Source organism: Sinocyclocheilus rhinocerous, unplaced genomic scaffold (genome assembly GCF_001515625.1).
Source record: "Sinocyclocheilus rhinocerous isolate Xijiao unplaced genomic scaffold, SAMN03320098_v1.1 scaffold647, whole genome shotgun sequence".
In the NCBI taxonomy this organism is placed as follows: Eukaryota; Metazoa; Chordata; class Actinopteri; order Cypriniformes; family Cyprinidae; genus Sinocyclocheilus; species Sinocyclocheilus rhinocerous.
In genome coordinates this window covers 157696-177592 of record NW_015632746.1, presented here as the reverse complement: position 1 = coordinate 177592, position 19897 = coordinate 157696, and the positions used below count along the sequence as shown (strand labels likewise).

Sequence of the window (19897 nt, the reverse complement as noted above, 5' to 3'; positions counted from 1 at the left end):
AGCGTCCAGCACCTCGATGAAAGATCGGCCCCTGTCTTCTATGGACTGTCTGTCCCAGGACGTCCCACTTCAGACCTCACTCCATGACAGCACCACAGAGCCGAAAGAAGCACTGGAGCGCCACAAAGAGCTCAACCAATCAGAAGATGAGCCGGTGACATCACTCTAGAGATCCTCCAATAGGAGCCGCTCCATTGTCTGAATGAAATGTTTACAGCAGTGCGCGACACAAGCTATATTGGTGAAACAGAAGGTTCCTCTGTAACATTGAGAATATCTATATAAGATTTAATAAATGTTTTTTGCATAAGCGTCAGTCATATTAAATATGCAAAACATTGTTTGTCATCCAATGTGAGTATTAATTCGCTTTTACATTCTAAACTCTCTCGCAGTGTTGATCTGATGAATTTGACCCAGTACTTGTTGGTGAACATTTTTTCAATCAGTTCAAACCAGTACAAAGTATCTGGTATAGATTCATGTCTGTTTCACCTCAAATCTACCTCTTACAACATACAGCTACTGCTTTAATAAACAGCAATTAAATATCTGTCAGATTTATTATTCAGTTGAAGTATTAATGGTGATAATCTGTCCCACTGATGCAGCAGTGTTGGAAATACACTATATTGCCAAAAGTGTATTTCCTTTTTGAACCTTGTCTTATACACAGAGGCATTGTCGTGTTAGAATAGAAAAGGGTCCTGTCCGAACTGTTGCTATAAAATTAGAAGCACACAATTCATTATAAGATTTGTACTGAAAAATTACTAAAGTAGTCAAACCTGTTCATTAGAAGGTGTCCTAATACTTTTGGCAATATAGTGTGTTTCTATAACAGCACTGGTGATAACACCATGGTCGTCATTACAGTGAGCTATCGCACTGAATCTTACACATGTATAACGTCAATTTACTAAACACTCATCATAAGCATAATTGAGGTCTTGCGTTAAAGTGATGTAAAAATGCTGATGTTTTAAGGTTTGTTTGGAGCGACTAATGACTCATTTCATGACCTTGTGCTTTTAGCTTGATTGTCACCCCGTTTCCAATTTGGAGTTTGTTTTTAGAACAATCTGAGGTCACAGATACAAAGGTACTCAGTGTACAATTTTAGCATGTGCAGACCACACACTTCCTGTAGCGCATCATAGACGTCATTTCCAAATTACTAACACAGGGTTTCATCAAAAAAACAAATCAAAGTGGTTGACAAAGTAATTAAAAAAATATTGTAATTAATGAGCAATGGTATTATTCTGATATAAAATGGTAATATATGGTACAAATCAAATAATGGTGATATTATATACACCATGGTACTATTTTGTAAAAGAACTGTAATGTATGTAAATGTAAAAATGTATTGGTTTATGCAGAAATGACAATCTTGCCATTATTTCTCCCAATGTAATTCCAATCCAAAATCGCTTCTTTCATGGAAAATAAATAATATATTTAATTTAACAAAGATACTAAGTGCAAAATGTCCAAAATGTTTTGTGTTATACAAAGTGAATGTGGGGCGGATACTGGGCACTGTCAACCACAATAAATAATATAAAATAAACCATCATAAAAGTCTTCTGAAGTCATAAGACGAAAGTCGTCCACAGCATATCGCTCAAATCTCGTTTACTTGTGTAATTTTCCCCCCTTTTCAAAGACCCAATCCGCATTTACTTTGATTGGATGCACATTACCAAATTTTGGTAAAATATTGTTTGTACTACCATTCTTATTTCTTATCCTCACAAACCATAATGTATGAGGGTTTTATGAACTTTTACAATTTCCTTCTGCTCGTGCTTAAAATCGGAAAATTTAACCAAGAATGTGAGAGCAGAATGAATTTGGATAAATTGCTTATTAAACCAAACTTGTTCTTTTTTTGTTTAAGTTTAATGGTACAATTTAACAGAGAATGGATTTACAAACCATGTACAAAAGTCTTGTGTTGAAGTTACACAGATATTTAACCAAGAATGTGTAAACAACTCAAATGTGCGCAAATTTACACAAATTCAATTCAATGTGACAAACTACAAAATGATGGATTTATGAATGTTTGTTAGAAATTTGTTCGTGTGTACATCATTCATGGATCCAAACTGTCACACTGACTTAAAAACGTGAATTTTACGCAACATTACTTTTACGAATGTAATTTCCCTTTTCAGAGCTCCAGTCGCATTCACTTTCACTGTATGGAAAAGAGCAGCGTGAACATTCTTCGAAACATCTGCTTTTGTGTTCTTCAGAAGAAAGTCGCAAGTGTTCGTAACGGTGTCATGTTTGGCTGACATTATGCTTGCATCAACACTTGCTAGCATGTGAAGTTGTGTAATGATGTCCCAGTTTCAGTCACGTAATCGTGCGATTGTTGAGCGAGCAGCTTGAGTGTGTTAACATACCTAGACAGTTACAAAACAAAATTGTTATTATCGGAAATGGGTTACAGTTGCATGCAAGAAATCCACACTTAGTTGTTACACGTCAAAGACAAATAACACAAACCACACTAGTCATTAAATAATTTATTATGACCTTAATAAAAACACAATGACCTCCAAAATGGTTTCAGATCTTAGCTTTTTTGTCAGACATATAAATACAAATCTCAACAAGGGAAAAGAACAAACAGTACAGGAGGGAAATCGATACAAAAAGTTGTTCGCTAACGAATTTGTTTTCTTGATGAAGGAACTGGTCAGTCTTCCTGCCTCTCGATGACTCACGGCGTATGTTGATCATCACAGCCGCAGTCTAAACAAACACGTCCCCGAAGAACTGAATCACGACGGTCTGAGATCTACGGCCGCGCAACTGTTCAAACAGTCAATGCCTGTGCCTTTCAGCGCTCCAGAGAATGACATTTGAGAGTACTGGCCTGGTTGCTATGGGAATCCAACCGAGCGACAGCTGAATTAAATGGAGACACTTCAAAAATCACAAGGCTCCAGAACACTGACACCAGAGCCACCGCCGTTTGACTTCAGACTCGCGTCTCTTGCACCACTTCAACAGAAATCGTCTTGGCAGGAATGACCTACTGCCCAGATGGCTACAAAACACTTATTGTCAGCCTTTGGAGACCAACATGCTAGGTTTCTTTCTACACGGCAAACAACAGCCACCAGATGTGGCGGAAGACCAAACAATATCTGCCATTATCGTTCTAGTGGCGTTTTCCAAAACCAAGAGTACTTTTCGCATTTCACATGCATTTTCTGGGCCAAAACACAGAAGCTGATCTATCACGTAGCCGTCTATGATTAAATCAAAATGGCTAATGCTTAAAATGGACCCGAGTTAGAATTAGACACCATATTTAGGTTGGTACAACTGAAGGAAGCTGTGAATTTATTCAGTGGACGTTGTTACGTAAACGGATGTATTTTGTCACGAACATTTATACAAGCTTGGTTTTATGAACATTTGCAAATTCATTCTGTATGCGCTTAAACTGAACGCAACGATTTATCAGAGAACGTACAAAAAGTTAGTAAATTCAGTCACGATTAAATGAACTTGGAATGAATTTGGGTAAATAGTTCGCAAAACAAAATGGTACAATTTAACAGAATGGACTTACAAATTATGCACACAAATTCGTTCTGCTTGTGTTTAAGTTACATGAAAATTGACGAAAGAATGGTTTTGTAAGACATTCGCAAACTCTGTGTGTGCTTAAATTGAACGCAACGATGTATTTGAGAAAGTACAAATAGTTTGTAAATTCGGTCACGTTTAAATCATAATAGTGAACTTAAACGCAAGCAGGATGAATTTGGGTAACTAGTTCGTAAATTGAACAGTTTAAATAGTAAAAAGTTCACAATTGTTTTCTCTTTGCATTTAAGTTCATCAATACAATTTAACCAACTTGATCTCATGCCAATTCGTACATATTTTACTAGGTGGCTAATTCGTACGAATGCATACAATCGCACTTGTATGAATTTGTACGTTTTGTGAAAAATCGTACATATTTTACGAGGTGGCAAATTTGTCGGATTTTGTATGAATGACCACCCCTACCCCTTACAGAAATCCTACAAAATCTTATGAATGAGGTCGTACAAATTCATACGAATAAGCCACCGTGTAAAATACATACGAATTGGTCGTGAGATAGTGTTGATTTAACAGAGAATGGATTTCTGAACACAAATTTGTTTTGCTTGTTTTTTAGTTATCTATATAATGACAATTTAACTAAGAAGGTGTAAATGGTTCACAAATCAATTCTTGGCAAAATTTGCGACTACTTAATTCAACGCAATAAATGACAAAATAATTGATCTTTTTGCCTTATTTATGAAACAAGTGATCATCATCATTCATAAATTTGTTCCTGCATAAATTGCCCTATCAAATTAATGTTGAAATACGAAAGATTGCGTCTATTAATTATTTACTTTGCGCGAAACAAGCTGAACAAGCTCCTTTTGTACATCATTCATAAATCCATTCTCACATAAACTGAAACTGAATTAAGTGTTCACGCAGTGATTTCTTTGTGAATCTACAGTTTGAAAAAAGCAGAACAAATTCCTGTGTGCATCGTTCATTAATCCATTCTTACTTAAACTGAAATGTAAATGTATGAAATACTGCTAAATTGCTAAGAATAATACAGTTATTTTGACCAAAAAAAATAATTCTTTTAGGGCACATTTCATGTTTAATCAACTAAATGACTGATGTAACAGAACGACGTTGAAAAAAACTGTACATTTATCCCGTCATAGCCTCGTTTTCAGTCGCTTCACATTAAATATGGCGGCCAGCCTGACTGAGGTCCATACTAAACCACGAATTCAAACCTCAAGACGGCAAAAGTGATTGTCTAAGATGAACGAATGAAGGGAAGGTGACATCATGCGAAACTAAAGAAACACGTCATCTCAGAAAACCACTGCCAATCAATGTCCTGATCTAGGGTCAGCCTTCCCGCTCCATTACATTACAATCAGTACAACACAAATGCCAATATGTGACACCAGATCAGTCCTCGTCCACGGAGACGTCTCATCGCTTTCACACGGCGCGTTCGGCAGAGAGCGTGAGGTATTTGAGCCCTCGGTCGCAGCAGCTCACACGGAGAGCCCATTCAGCCGCCGGAGGTAGGATCAGGCCACGGCTGGAGCTGAGGTAGGTGGAGCTGAGCTTTACTACGCCGGCTGTGCTGGACCTCCAAACATCAGACCGCTCAGATCTTTACAAGAGTCTGCTAGCATTTTTAGTTCTTGGGGGTGGGGAAAAAAAACAAACACAAAACACTTCTTTGAACTCGAGTCTGTATTCCTCAATGACGATTTTAGTTTAAACACAACAAGCTTTCCTGATTTAACCGCATACATGCTAAAAGTTGCGAATTTACCAAACAAGAATGAACTTTCTGACCAGGATTATTGCAAACTCTTCCTGATTTTTTCCATTTATATCTGGACCAATAGTTTTTGTTGATTCTGAATAAATTCAACTCGACGCACTTGAAATTGTGCATTTCGAACAAATAAGAGGTGATTAATCATCTCATAACAGCCTCTGTTAAGAACTCAATAGACACTAGTTATACAGAAACGTCCTCCTGATGCTTCCTGGGATGCAGAACGACACGACCACCATGATATGTGATTCAGTCTTATTGTTTGTCAGCCGTTTTATTGCGAGTGCTTCTTGCCGACACAGCGCTACAGAGGAGGAGAGAGTCCGAATACGGTGAACGAACGAAGATTCACACGCACACATTCGCCCTGATCGTCCACTGCCGACGACTCCGTGGCTTTCTTTCGCTGTTGGATAGCGAAACAAAAGAGGCTTCTTTGGGACTCTAACACCTCTTAATGACTTCCATAATTTTTTTTTTTCTCATAGTGGTTCTTCCCAGGTTTGGACAGAAATGAAATCGACAATAGGTAAACGATCAAAACGAGATCTCCGAAAGAAGAGAGATTGTTCATCTTTAGAAAACTGAAAGAAAGAGTACCACGTCTTTCCCCCTTGGCCATCCAAAGTCTCAGTGAGTATATTCCCGCCCCGTTAAACCGTGTATCCTCACCCCAATTTACACCTCCGGCCCTCCCCGCGTCTCCCCCGCCGCAGAGTCTCATCTCTGGCCGTGCAGAGCTGACATGACGGGCGTCTGCTGGCCGTTGGCGGGCTGGGAGACGGGCGGCCACGTGGGCGGCTGGTGCATGTGATGGTGGTGGTGATGGAGCGCGTGGTGGCCTGTGGGAGAGGACGGCGGCAGCCAGACGGGCTGGTGGTTGGGGGGCGAGGAGGCCCAGAAGGAGCCGAATCCCTGTGCGGAGGCGTGGGGAGGAGGAGAACACGCCATAGACACCTGGGCCGAAGCGCCGGCTCCGCTGCCGCCCGTGCATTCAGACGTCCGCAGCTTGGAGAACATAGTGATGGCGTCGGGGAAGTTGGGCGGCGTGGCGGGAGTGTTGCGTGGAGTGCACATCTGAGCACAAACAAAAACACAAAAAAACAGCTCAGTTTATCTGATCCCATGTTGGTTAGATAACAATAGATAAACACAGGGGAAAAAAAATAAAAATTGTATATATATATATATTTTATGTATTAAATGTATTCTAATACATTTAAAAAACACAGAAAATTACTACAACTATAAAAATTTAAAGGGACAATACCAAAATAAAATAAAATTCAAAATAATGGGACTACTCTGTATTCATATGGTATATACTGCTTTATACAACAGTTCGTTCTGGCTTCCAAATCTGATTGGTTGAGAACCGTGAGATATTGTACTGGTATCGCTACAGGAACGCCCTTTCACAATTTTGTATCACTCCGCTTGTTCTAGCCGGGTCTATGTTTTTTTATTTTTTTATTATTCATTGAGCTAATCGTAGAGTACGTTAGTTAATATAAGAAGAAACGTCTAGCTTCGCGGTCTCTCTCTCTCTCATTTGGATGCACGTCTTGCCGCATTGTTTCTCTCTTATAACCTCATTATTTCTCACTAATAACCTAACTGAAGCAGCACATGCCCTTGATACGAATTCTAAAAGTGACGTATGTTTAACTGTCAACTTGAGCTTTGAATCCGTGGCGGAAGGAAGTAGTTCCGCACAAAAGAGGGTTTTATTAGGCACTCCTTTGTTTCTTGTTTAATTACACGCATGTTCCGTCGAACTGTTGTATAAACGCAATATCACTCTCTTACTCGAGCGATACCGGCTCTATATCAGCGGCTGTGATTGCCTCCGGCACTCGGCCGCACAGCCATGCTGATATAGAGCCGGTATCGCTCGAGTAAGAGAGTGATATTGCTCATATATTGGTTTCTTATGGTTTTAAAACTTTTACACTATTTTCAAGTAATGTTTTAATTTAATAACTAAAAATGTCATATGATAATCAACAAATAAAAAGTAATAACATTTTCCTTATACCATACTGTCAATAAATAAATAAATGCTTTTTATAACAAATATTATGCATGTATAAATATAATTATTTTTAGGGATTTGCACCACGTGATATTTTACAACCTGAACTAACCTTGACCTGATAATAAAAAAATAAAATAAAAAAATCTGATATTTTAAGAAACTTACTGACCTTCAAACACAGTCATAAAGGTCTGTATCTTTCCCTGTTTTATTAGGTTTATGTTTTTTAATGCATGCTCGTCACACCACATGACTTTGACTTGGTGGATAAACATCTGTCCAAATATGAATAAGCAGTTTTGTTAAAATATGACTTGGATTATGCGTTTTCAGGTTAATCTAGCCTTATTAAAGCAATAAGCCCCGTGAAGCCTTGGTTTACAGTGAATTTATAACAGCTAAGGGGCGTTATTAGAAAACTAAAACCTAAAACCCCCTTAGCTGTTATAAATTCACTGTAAACCACGGCTTCTTGGGGCTTATTGCTTTTATAAAATGGTTATTCCATATACGTAGTAAGGTTTCACAAAATAAAACAGAGCAAATAAAGAGTAATGATATAAATAAAAACAGTATTCTTCCACCAAACAATGTAGTTCCTCAGAAACGGTTGTGGTTGCAACAAAGTGGTTGCCGAGCAACACACAGAAGTAAACAAAGGTGTATGTTTGTAGAGTAATTTACAACAGCTTCGAACGCGGCTCAACCAATCAGAATCAAGGACTGGAACTATCAGTTTTATAAGGCATTAAATATATATTATTTATTTGCCTTAAATAAAAAAATGTATTTCTAAGAAAAACTAATAAAAGGTTATGCCAAACAACATCTTTTGAAGAATAATTTTTTAATAATTTAGCTGTTATTTCAGGACAGCAGAATCATTATCAATTTTAATTGAAACGTCAAAATTAATTTTAATAGAGAAATTAACGCATGCACATTGTAGAAAAGGTGTATTCGAGGTGATCACACGTATGAATTATATTTGAATAAAATTAACAGATAAGTCACATTACTGACCCATGTAAGGGCAGAATATGTCTTATGTTAGTCAAGGTTACTTGCACCAAAAAACAATCTCAGCCTCTGACCCTTAATAATAAACAGGATGGCTTCCTGCTGTACTTTAATCGCTTTTATGACTGACTGGACAACCTCTACATAATGAAAATGTTTTCCACAAGTGGTCTGAAAAGGGCAGTTTGTGTTACATTACAATATGTGAACGACATACTATAATAGTAGCCTCATAGCATATGTCCCATGTGAGGTTTATAATTATATCACGCACAGATGCATATGTCAGCTACAGATGAGGCATTATGGGACTCAAAAGGATGTGCTCGCTGCACAACAGACTGAACAGCACTGTGCTTAGCATCAGTCCCATGATTCCCATAAAGCGTGAGATTTGTTTGCACAGGAGCTCTCAGCCCCTCTCTGCCATCCGTGTGTTATGAAGGAAAAGTAGGCCACTAATTGACAGCAGTTTCAGCTCCTGATAACTGCTCCTTTAATAACCACCACACACACACACACACACACACACACACGCTGAGATCAGGTGACTGATATAAGAGCAGGAAGGGTTTGTCAGCAGAGGAGTTTATTAAGTTTTATTTCGGTGGAGCAGCTCTGATGCTGGTCAAAGGGACAAACACACATCCGTCTGTTAAGTAGGTCATCCAGACAGCAGCTTCAGTGTGGATATAAACACTCAAAGGTCTTCACCCTCCTCAGTGTTTACATCAACACTGCTAATCAAACACTATGTCTGGAAAAACACAGCTGAGCTACACGCCTCTACAGATCTGAAGCTACATATTTTTGAATCCACTGGCCATTTTCGCAATCACTCAATGTATACCTCATTACTTGTTAAAAGGTAATAACACCGCTAAGTAAATTAGCATATTAGCCATTTTCAAAACAGTGTAGTTCTTTCCTGTAATGAGCTATTTTCCCCACAAATAGTGGTGCTGAACGAAAATACAAGAATTTATTACAATTACAAAAACAGTTGAGTAATCGATAGACGAAAACACAATTTAGCAAGTTTCAGTTGTTATGCAAATGCCTTCCAAATAAACTTATAAATAAAGTTTGTTTAGCTTTTTTTAGCAGGATATCTAACTCCGTGTTAAGCCTCGTTCACACCAAGAAAGATAACTATAAAGATAACGATATTAGCGTCCACACCAGCGGACGATATCGTCTGTTTATTCTAAGCGCACGTGCGTCTGTCGCTTTAAATTCTCGAGCTCGTCACAGCAGGACTGATTCTGATTGGCTGTCAATGTGTGTATCGTTCATCAGCTAGAAAAAATCGTTCTGAAAGTGATTCCTGTGCCTTTATCGTTATAGTTGTGGTGTGGACTCTGCTATTCTTTAATATTGAGAACGATTTTTATCTTTATCGTTATCTTTATAGTTATCGTCCTTGGTGTGAACGGGCCTTTAGCCAGTGTTTTAATAATATTTTAATTAGCTTTTATTTTTTTTATATTTTCCATTTTAAGTTTAATTTTGGTTGAAGGTTTAGTCATTTTGTTGTATGTGTTTATCATTCATATAAGTTGTCGGTACAGTTTTTATAAATTTTTATTTCAGTTTTCGTTTATTTTAGTATCAAGAAATGTTATCTTGCAACTAGATGAAATAAAAATACAAAAATTTTATTTCAAGTAACATTACAATAAAATATATGTTACTAAATATTATAACATACTCATTTTAATATACTATTTAACTTACATTAAAATCCATTTTATAATATGGCCTACTATATTTTACTTCTGAAAACATTTTGAATGTTTCAAGTCTGAACTCTGAGAAAATTCAGAGTTTGCAAGTTGTAATTATGGGTTCTATGAAGACGTTCATACAAGTTAGAATCTGACAATTATGGTAAAACTAGTCTCAGCCTCAGACGTCACGCCCACGGACCGTTGGCTGAACGTCTGATGCATACGGCACACAAAAGTGGAAACACTTCAGGGTGTCGCGTTCTTTAACGTTCCGCCTGGAAACAAAGATGCCGTGGCGCCAAACCCCCTCACGAAAGAAGAAAGCCGTCATGTTTACAACGACGAGCGCTTATCAGGATCAACTAAACGCTGGATTTTCAAAAGTATGTGAAATATTTAAAGTTCGCGGCATAGAATCTTTAAAATACGTCCGAGAGTTTTATACACCGGTCTGTTATTGTGGCAACATTTCCACGCCCCGAAACATGATGCTGAAACGAAACTAACTGTGATTGGTTGTTTGACATGTCGGTCAAACGGCCTCATGGGCGGGCCTTGGCCAATAAAAGCTGCCATGGATTCCAGACCTTCAGCCGTCAGTCTGAAGGTCTGGCTACGCGAGACTATGGTAAAACCAACATGGAAACACACCTTTTATCAGTAGTTTAAATACTCTAAGAGTACCTAAGCACCTCAAGCAATCTGTAATAAGTTATGATGTTTAAAATAGTCTTGACAGAGATCGCAGATAATAAAGGAATGTTCCAGATTCAATACAAGTTAAGCGATAATGTCACAAATGGAAGTTAACTGGGCCAGTTCTCAGTAAAAGCAGTAACGTGCAGCTTGTATTGTTGTTACAGTACAGTAAATATATGATTTGAGCTGACGAACAGCATGAATGTTTACAGGCTTCAGCAAATTGTTTAAACTGCGCAGGCCGGCGGAGGGTGGAGTGTTTTGCTACGAGACTCTCTTTTCAAGGACAATCAAAACAGTGTGCGCTGGGCCCAGCCAGGAGCTCAGAGGACCGGTTTGAGGCCTGCGGGACTTTCTATGGTGCCCAAAGCAGACGTGTGCCAATAACAGGCCCGGCGCTGCCGAGAAGAGGGGGCAGCCTAGTTCAGCAGGTTCCTCTACGGCCGTGTTCGGCCCGCGGGCCGTATGTTTGACACCCCTGCTCTACAGGAAGACAGGTCCAGACTCGTGACTTAAGGCCCTACTGCCAAAGCTGATCTGACTACAGACTTCTAACACTGGGAAAAAAATGGTGTGGGATTTACTTTAAAACAATTTTCACTCAGAAATTGCTAGTAAATTCCATGAATAAATACAAAGAAACGGCAAGTAACGATGAATATATTGTCTCTGTTCTATTTAGAACTTTTGAAAACTTCAATTTAGAACATTGTGACAGGACTAGACCAAACAAATCCATTAGCATCATTTCAATATTTACATAATTCTAAAGTCAGACTTCAACGTTCACGTTGTTAGCTAGTTTCTTTTAGTAGTTTTAATGTATCCAACTACCTTTTCGAAAGTTTTGCATTCACACCATGTTGTAATTTTGACAAGAAACAGTCATTATGTAAATGCCTTATTAATAAATTTTTGTTTATTTAACGTTAATCTAACTATTAATCTGTATTGTATGTCTTGTGTTGTATGTTCAGATTAATTTTGCATTAAAACATTAACAATGGTCATTTACTGGAATTATTAAACAGAAATACTATGAAAAACTACATTTTAGATCGAGAACTGTTCTTATGAATGTTCTTCTTAATGAAAATTCAGATTAACATTAATAACTGGCATTCATCAAATAACTACTAAACCTAAATAACTCACCCAATTTACCAAAAAATAATTTTGTAAAATGTGTATTTTGATGACTTAATATGAAAAATATTCAAATGATTACTTCAGAAGGAAAAGAACTCATTAAAGCAAACGGTCTACTTAAGATAAAAATAAGTATATATTGTTTATTTATTTTGTGTGGAGAACAAAACGGAAGTGACTCATAAACATGTACATCTGCAGCCCTCAGGAAACGGGTCCCATGTGTTTATAAATGACTTCATTGTTGACTGCATCTGTATCATACACACACTCACAGACCAACACACACACACACACACACACACACACACACACGCTTCTGATCCAATCAGAGTCTGCTCTTGTCTTTGCTCCGCCCATTTGCCCATATATGGTCACCAGCTGCATGATGTAATGGCTGCTCTCAAAATAAAAACAAACACAGATAGACTTCCTGCCTCTTCCTTTCTCAAACACACTCCCCTCACATACAGCCAGAGAGAAAAAAGAAAACGCACACAGATTCAGGCACGCACATGTCGTGGGTGGAGGCTGACGTCAATCTTTTAAAACGCAGCACGACTGCAAGAATCATATCGCGGCTTGTCCACGGGGACTGGTTTTGTGAGAAGAAAAACGGATTGCATAACCCTCAGCAGACTGAAGAACAGCGGTTGCATGTCTGTTTTTTCAAAGAGGAAACAGCACGGCTCGTGTTTTAGCCGTCTGATGAAGTTCAAAAACAGCTGCGTGTCTGTGTGTACAGACCCAAAAATCACTTCATCAAGCCCCAGAGCACATGACTGATCCAACGGCCAAGGGCTAGGTCAGATCTGCTCCTATCACTGAGGGCTTTGTCCAGCATATCTTCAAATTGCTGATTTATGAGGCTACATGTGCAGGCAGACAGGATGTGGACACATGAGTGGGAGTCACGGCTGGAAGATTTTTAGACTGTAGAAAAATCTCTTATACTCGACTAGTCTATTCTTCCCAGATATTTTTCAGACTGCTTAAAAGGGGATGAAACTGTCAGCATGTTAAAACCTTGAGTTCTTAAATTCAGCCCCTTTAAAGCATGGGTGCTACAGTCATCTAAATTCTTAGGTCATTGCGTCACATCTAGCCCTTTTTCCCCCCAGAGTCTGGCATCATAAGTGTTCATAAAGACAGCATGGCAAGTTAAAAATAGTAACAAGCATCTCTTTGTGCTCCATCTAGCTGTCTTTGAACAATAAAAAGGTGAAATGACAGATTCAAAACGCTCTACATAGGCTGCAACTTCACAAGACACACAAATAGTGCTACTGTATTAAACACATGTGAGGCTTTTTCAGTATTTTGATGTTATCATGTTGCTAAAGCTAATACCGTGATATTTTAATAAAACAGTGCACATAAACATTTGCATTTTTTGTATTGAACGAATTACAATGATAATCAGCTTTCTCGGTCTTGTTTTTCAGCAATATGTTTGTCGCAATCAGTGTTACAGTGATTTATTTACATACTATTATCATTTTTATTAATATTTGGAGGTACTTTATTTTTATATTTCCAGGTCTAATTTAAAATTGAAAGTTCCTTTTAGGTAGAATTTGTAATAATTGTGTTGCGTTTTGTCATTTATAAATAAGGAAATATTTATTTAGAAATGTATGTGTTTTTACGTATTCAAAATAAATATTTCTGAAAAGTTTGACTTTTTTTACAGTTTTACTTTTATTTCAGTTAGTAACTTTAGTAACATGCATCAGTTACTTGCCAGTTGCCAAGGCAACGTTCCTCATTTCTGTAGAAGTTTTTCAATTTAATAACAAACATTTTTTTTTTTTTTATGGTTTCAGTTAACAACACTGTTTGCAATGCATTCTGGGATTGCCTAAACCTGAAAGTATATATGCAATGCTTAGAATTTGGCTAAAATAACTCAAAAGGCAGTATAATATTCTCCCTATTGCATCTGCTTTAATAGTATTTATTCATAAAAGAAAGAAAGAAAGAAAGATCCAGTGCAAATACAAACAATTCAAAACTTCCTTCCTAGTCGACTAAGACCATTTACAGAAACTGTGTTGCGAAAACAAGTCATCCAGAAACTGCCCTGGATATGAGGTCAAATTTCATTTGGGAGTCAGAGAGATGCTGGAAACTGGGCATGAAAAACAATTCGGACGGCTTCTAAGAAGCCCTGACTAGCATGATAAGTGTATTTCAGGCTCTTTAATAATATCCGTGGCCTTCAGGAAGTCCAGCCCCTCATTATTCTCTCAGATGCTATGCTGCCTGATGACAATGACAGGATGCTGATGCTCTCTCCGAACTAAACGCACTTACCATCTGGTGATGACTGGGGATGTTGGCCTCCTGGAAAAAGGAGCTCAGAGCCGTCTGCAGAAAGAGAGAGAAAGAGATGGGGATGAGCTGGAGGGATCTGTGTTACAACATGAATGAGCAGAACAACTGTCTGCTCCCTCCTCCCTGACTGTGACAGGCGCGTCAACCGGTCCAAGCACTCTTCCATCTAAATGAGGGTTTCTAAACTGTCACGCAATCTGTGCAGGATTCTAGGAACTAATACACTACGCAGGCTCAGAGATACAGAAATATGTGAGAGGAAAATACACATAAACAAACAAGCAGGCACCCCAGTTTTCCTTTTAAGACAAGCTACTACTAATGCTTAGACTTTTGTACATCTGAAATTAATGATGCCGCATATTGTGCAGCTTTTGAGGAGATCTGAGTCTAGCGGATGATAAATGGAGCAACAATACCCATAGACTTACAGTGAAGGAGGGACCTGGGACATTTGAGCAAAGGTCTTTGCACACTGAGTTCGTAATACTCATCCGAAATTTTTGCACGTTAAATAACGCACTAAGCCCCAAGAAGCCGTGGTTTACAGTGAATTTATAACAGCTAAGGGGCGTTGTGCTAAAACCCTCTTAGCTGTTATAAATTCACTGTAAACCACGTCTTCACGGGGCTTATTGCTGTTATAAAACGGTTATTCCATATACATAGTACGGTTTCACAACATAAAACAGAGCAAATAAAGTGTAATGATACAAATAATAACAGTATTCTTCCACCAAACAATGTAGTTTCTCTGAAACAGTTGTGGTTGCAACAAAGTGGTTGCCAAGCAACACGCAAACGTAAACAAAGGTGTATGTTTGTAGAGTAATTTACAACAGTTTCTAACGCGGCTCAGCCAATCAGAATCAAGGACCGGAACTATCCGTTTTATAAATATAAATACGACCTCATGTTGTGTCAATCACGTTTACATACTGCCTCCGAAACTTTTGTCCATCATAAAAAAAATTAATAATAATGAAAAAAATCAGACCAGGTTCGATTTTCTGCATTTTCGCATCAATAGCAAGCATTTTGATAGGAAAGGATGACAAATACGAAAAAAACTAAAAACTACAAACTACAACATACTAAACAACACATTGCTATATTTTGCACAGGCAAGCCTTTATGACTCTAAAAAAATGTTTTAATCAATTAATAAAATTTCCCTTGCACCTTAAATACATGCGAGTGTATATACATAATCATTATTTCCAATAAGTAATATATTTCTCATGATAAAAAGTGTTTTTAACAAATATAATGACTTAATTGCTAAATAACATCACATTTTTTGGGGAGTCGCACCACATGACATTTTACCTATCATCTAATATTTTATTATTATTATTATTATTATAATCTCATACTACAACACTTATAGACATAATTTCCTATTTTATGATTTTTTTTTCTTCTGCAAGTTTCTGTCTGCTGGGTTGCACTACATTTGATTGGGAAGACAAAATGTTTTTAAATATTTATTTATATATTTCTTTATTAATAATTTAACAAAAGGTTCAGTGTTTGATCATAAAAGTTTATGCCAAAGAATGTGGTTTTCTTTTCAAGATTCGTAATTTTGAAGCTTCTTCCTTTATGATATCAGGACAGCTGTAATTATAACATTATGACCTTTTTGACTTATTTAAAAATGAAAAGCGGTGTATTTTAATAATTTAAAACAGTATGCAAACAACTGGAGTCTTTTAACAGACTATGATGAAGTGTTTATCACAATTATTAATATTTGTAAATTTACAAAAAAAAAATGTAATTAAAGGGGTCATATGATGCCATTTTAAAGATCATTATTTTGTGTATTTGGTGTAACAGAATATGTTGACATGCTTTAATGTTCAAAAAACACATTTAACAACAGCCACGGCGAGTGCAGGAATGTCTGCGGCTTGACGTGACACACATATCAAGATGAACTCGCCAATCCACCATTGTTTCCGCTGCTACAGAACCACAGAGTTCTTTGTCATCAGATCTTCTCAGTCCCTCCCCCAAACATTGTCATGTGTACGGAGACTGTTCCCATTCAAGTGCTCGACTATTGCTCATTTCCTACTGCACACACACGTGTGGTTATGGCTCTAAACAACGCTCGCTTGTACCTCAGAGCATCTGTATTGTGTTAACGCTGGCACTGACTGCTAAAGGAGGATTCCTCAACCTGGCATCCGCACTACAATGAGTCTATCCTGAGGTGAACGGCTAAATAATACACACAGGCCAGCTTGTGATCCTGGTGAGCTACCCATCCAAGATAGGGTAATATTGGATCGTTCGCTCACTACCTGATGCATATTGCACACATAACTGGCCAACAGTAGGGGTCGACCAACAGGCGTGTTTGAGCCAAACAGGCGCTTTTGCATTTCGTTTCGAAACTAAATCATCCGCGATCGTCTTGTCTGTCTCACCTCACCTCACTCTTCTTGTCAGTCAGCTCGACTCACTCTCCTCACTGGAGAAATTAAATCTGATCTTGTGATGCGACTGTCGTTCGGCACACTGCATTGAGCAGCCTCGTTCAGTTTTTAATTGTAGTGTCTGTTCTTTTACTGAACTAAATGATTTTTATTTCTATAAAAAATCAAAACGACGGTTGGGGTCGGTGAGGCGGTTGGCAAGTGACATAACCGGTGTTGAGGCTTAACAACGGTATCACCGTCAACACCGTCTATCGCGGCAAGCCTAATCTGAACCAAAATAATGCAATGTGGACTATGCAGAAAGGTTTGGCTTCATGAGACAAATGTCTCAGGGTGATGGCCAAAACTGATGCCTGGTTAGGTATAGGGCTGTGACGGTATGGGATTTTTCTTACAGCGGTTAAGACGCAACAAATCACCGCGGTTCGGCGGTTAATCGCAACCCCCCTCCCCCTCGGAAATATAATGATTTAAGAACGCATGCAGCTTGTGGAACATCAGGAACATCATTGTTATACTGCGGGGCCGCTTAAGTGAATCGGCAAGTCCTACTGCTTTATTTTTCGGTCTTCAAGTTTCTTGCCAGGAAAACCAACATGTTCACTTTGTCTGGTTTCAGCGAAGATCTTAACGGAGTGACAATGTTGCCTTCCGCGCTGAATACACGCTCCGAAGGAGCGCTCGTAGCGCATATAGTCATATATTTTCTGTTAACTTTCGAAAGAAGAGGGAATCGAGCCTGATTATCCCGCCACCAGGCAAGCGGATCAGAGTGCAGATCGAGGGCTTCCTCCTGCAAATACCTTGCGACTTCAGTGTCTGCACGGATTCTTTTTGGGACCGGATTGGAGGACTGTGCTTTTCTCTTTCCAAGCAGGTCTGCAAGATTCTCTTTTTTTTTCTGGAGGAGATGGTGCACTTCCTCCTTCTCCCTCTCCAGCCGCCGAGGTACGCATGGCACCTTCTCCATCCCCGCCATCACTCCGCTCATCGGGCATTGCCAGCATCTCCTCCAGGAGCGCATCTTTAACGTCATCTCCGGGGTTGATGTCCCTGTATCTTGGATCAATTAATGTGGCCTTTGCCAACAGTTGCTGTGTTGCAGGTGCACTATATTTGTCTTCCATGACGCTAACCATTTTTCTTTTTAGGTTGCGCGTCAACTCCGTGTCTTCCTCGGTTGGGAGCAAAATATCCTCAGATAATAACCGTAGGACTGGTTTAACAGAGGACGCTGTAACTGTCTTCTCGGAAGACAGCGAAACATAGGCTATGATCAACTCACTGTCTGCCGCTGGCCGCTTGGTCGTTACTTTAAAAAACAAAAACTTACATTTAACGAACAAAAAAATGCTCCAAACGTTTTTCTAAATTAACTTTATTAAAAAACGAAACGAAATATAATCACTTTTTCATTACATACAAAACTGAACTATTTTAGGAGTTTTGGGAGAAGGGGGAAAAAGACGGTCTCGGACACCGCGGTCGGCATCTAATTACCGCGGTTATGCGGTAATGCGGTTATCGTCACAGCCCTAGTTAGGTAGCAAAAATTGAGATTAAATTTAGAGTTGGTACAACACAAACTAATCGAGAAGTGGGGTGCTCATCTTTAAAGAATTTGCCACTGATGATTCAAACGCGAGTTTTGAGCAGTGTAGAGTAATGCTTGATGTACGTAATTTATCCGATCACAAATGCAGACATGGTTTTATGTTTACGCGGCGCGATGCAACGCAATGCGTAAAAAGACAGTATAAGTCATTATAATCCGTAATTATGTCCCCACTGGATGCAACAAATGCCTCGTTTGTAATGGGTTTTAATGTTTTTGACTCGTCACTCTGGCCGGGACACGGCATCACAGTATGGTAAGGTAAGGGGCGTAACATTTCCGTCACACGCTTGAGGTATTCGGCCAATCACAACGCACTGGATAGCTGGCCAATCAGAGCACACCTCGCTTTTCAGACCGATGAGTTTTGTAAAAATCGACGCGTTTCAGAAAGGCGGGGCATAGAGGAGAAACAATAATGTACAGTATGTGGGAAAATAATGTGTTTTTTTAACCTTAAACCGCATGTGTATTTGGTGTAATGAACACATTTCATTACACCAAATACACAAAATAATGTTCTTTTTAGCAACATCATATGACCCCTTTAAGGTGCAGTCAAATTGACCATTATTTGGCAAATTTCCACAAGAGAAATTCAAGCCATTTTAATAGTAATCCATGCAATTGGGAAATGTGTCAATTTCTAAATACAAATTCTTGACTTGTTTAATAACACTTTTGTTAATCAAGCTAGCAGGACCAATGTGAAGTTGTTAAGTCGCCGTCTTGATTTAATAACGCATAAAACTGCAATACACCCATTTAAATAGGTTTCAGCTTGTTTTTGATGTGTAGGCTACATGAATAATACAGCGTTCAGTTGGCCCACAAAGGTATTATCATGTCAATTACAAGCATGATTACAATATCAACGAAAACTATTGAAAATTTTGATTATTGTCCGTTTCTAGCAGGCAGCCCGCTAGTTTTTGACACACAGCCAGAGTGTCATGTCCAGCCTCTCTGTGAATGATTTCTGCCGCTCCAGTGGGAATAAGTGGGTGCAGAACAAGCCCACAGAGAGCCATCTCACCAACACACGGCACGCTCGCAATAAACCAGGTCAGCAATGAGCAGAAAGGGACAAAGACAAATGGAGAATCCACACAGCAGCTGCTAGAGCGAATCACACTCACTTTGCTCCACGTAGCAGCACTGTAATGTGGAGACCAGTGTCGTTTTCACGCTTGGTTTGATGGCTTTCCACACTATAGTATTTGGTTCTGACTTGCGATAGGTTTCTATGGTGAGTAACACTGCGAGAACTAGCGACAGATGTTTACCACTGTAACTAGGTAACGGCTTCACTGTTTTATTCATGTTTTTGTCCCTTTGGTTTTACCACCACAACAGCACGCCACTTGTGTCTGTCAAAGATGCACGAGACACAACGAATGCAAGATGCTCACCGAAGGCCATGGAAATGAAGTCATATATATATATATATATATATAT

At 38.7% G+C, this 19897-nt stretch overlaps 2 protein-coding genes across 3 annotated transcripts in view; one reads left to right on the top strand and one right to left on the bottom strand.

Moving 5' to 3' along the window:
• Positions 1–595, top strand: part of LOC107743030 (glutamine-rich protein 2) — a 21442-nt gene extending 20847 nt beyond the window's left edge. The window contains exon 18 of the mRNA XM_016556140.1: positions 3–595. Coding sequence (XP_016411626.1) covers positions 3–169 — 167 coding nt within the window. The 3' untranslated portion in view covers positions 170–595. The remainder of the gene's footprint in view (positions 1–2) is intronic.
• A 3244-nt stretch (positions 596–3839) lies between these two features.
• ubald2 (UBA-like domain containing 2) overlaps positions 3840–19897 on the bottom strand; it is a 19524-nt gene continuing 3466 nt past the window's right edge. The window contains exons 2-4 of one of the 2 annotated variants that reach the window (XM_016556103.1): positions 14354–14407; positions 6104–6478; positions 3840–6065 (exon numbers count right to left, since the gene is read on the bottom strand). In XM_016556103.1, the coding sequence (XP_016411589.1) occupies positions 6122–6478; positions 14354–14407 (411 nt within the window). In that variant the 3' untranslated portion in view covers positions 3840–6065; positions 6104–6121. Of the gene's footprint in view, positions 6479–14353; positions 14408–19897 lie in introns of both variants that reach the window. The other variant, XM_016556102.1, reaches the window with a different exon arrangement.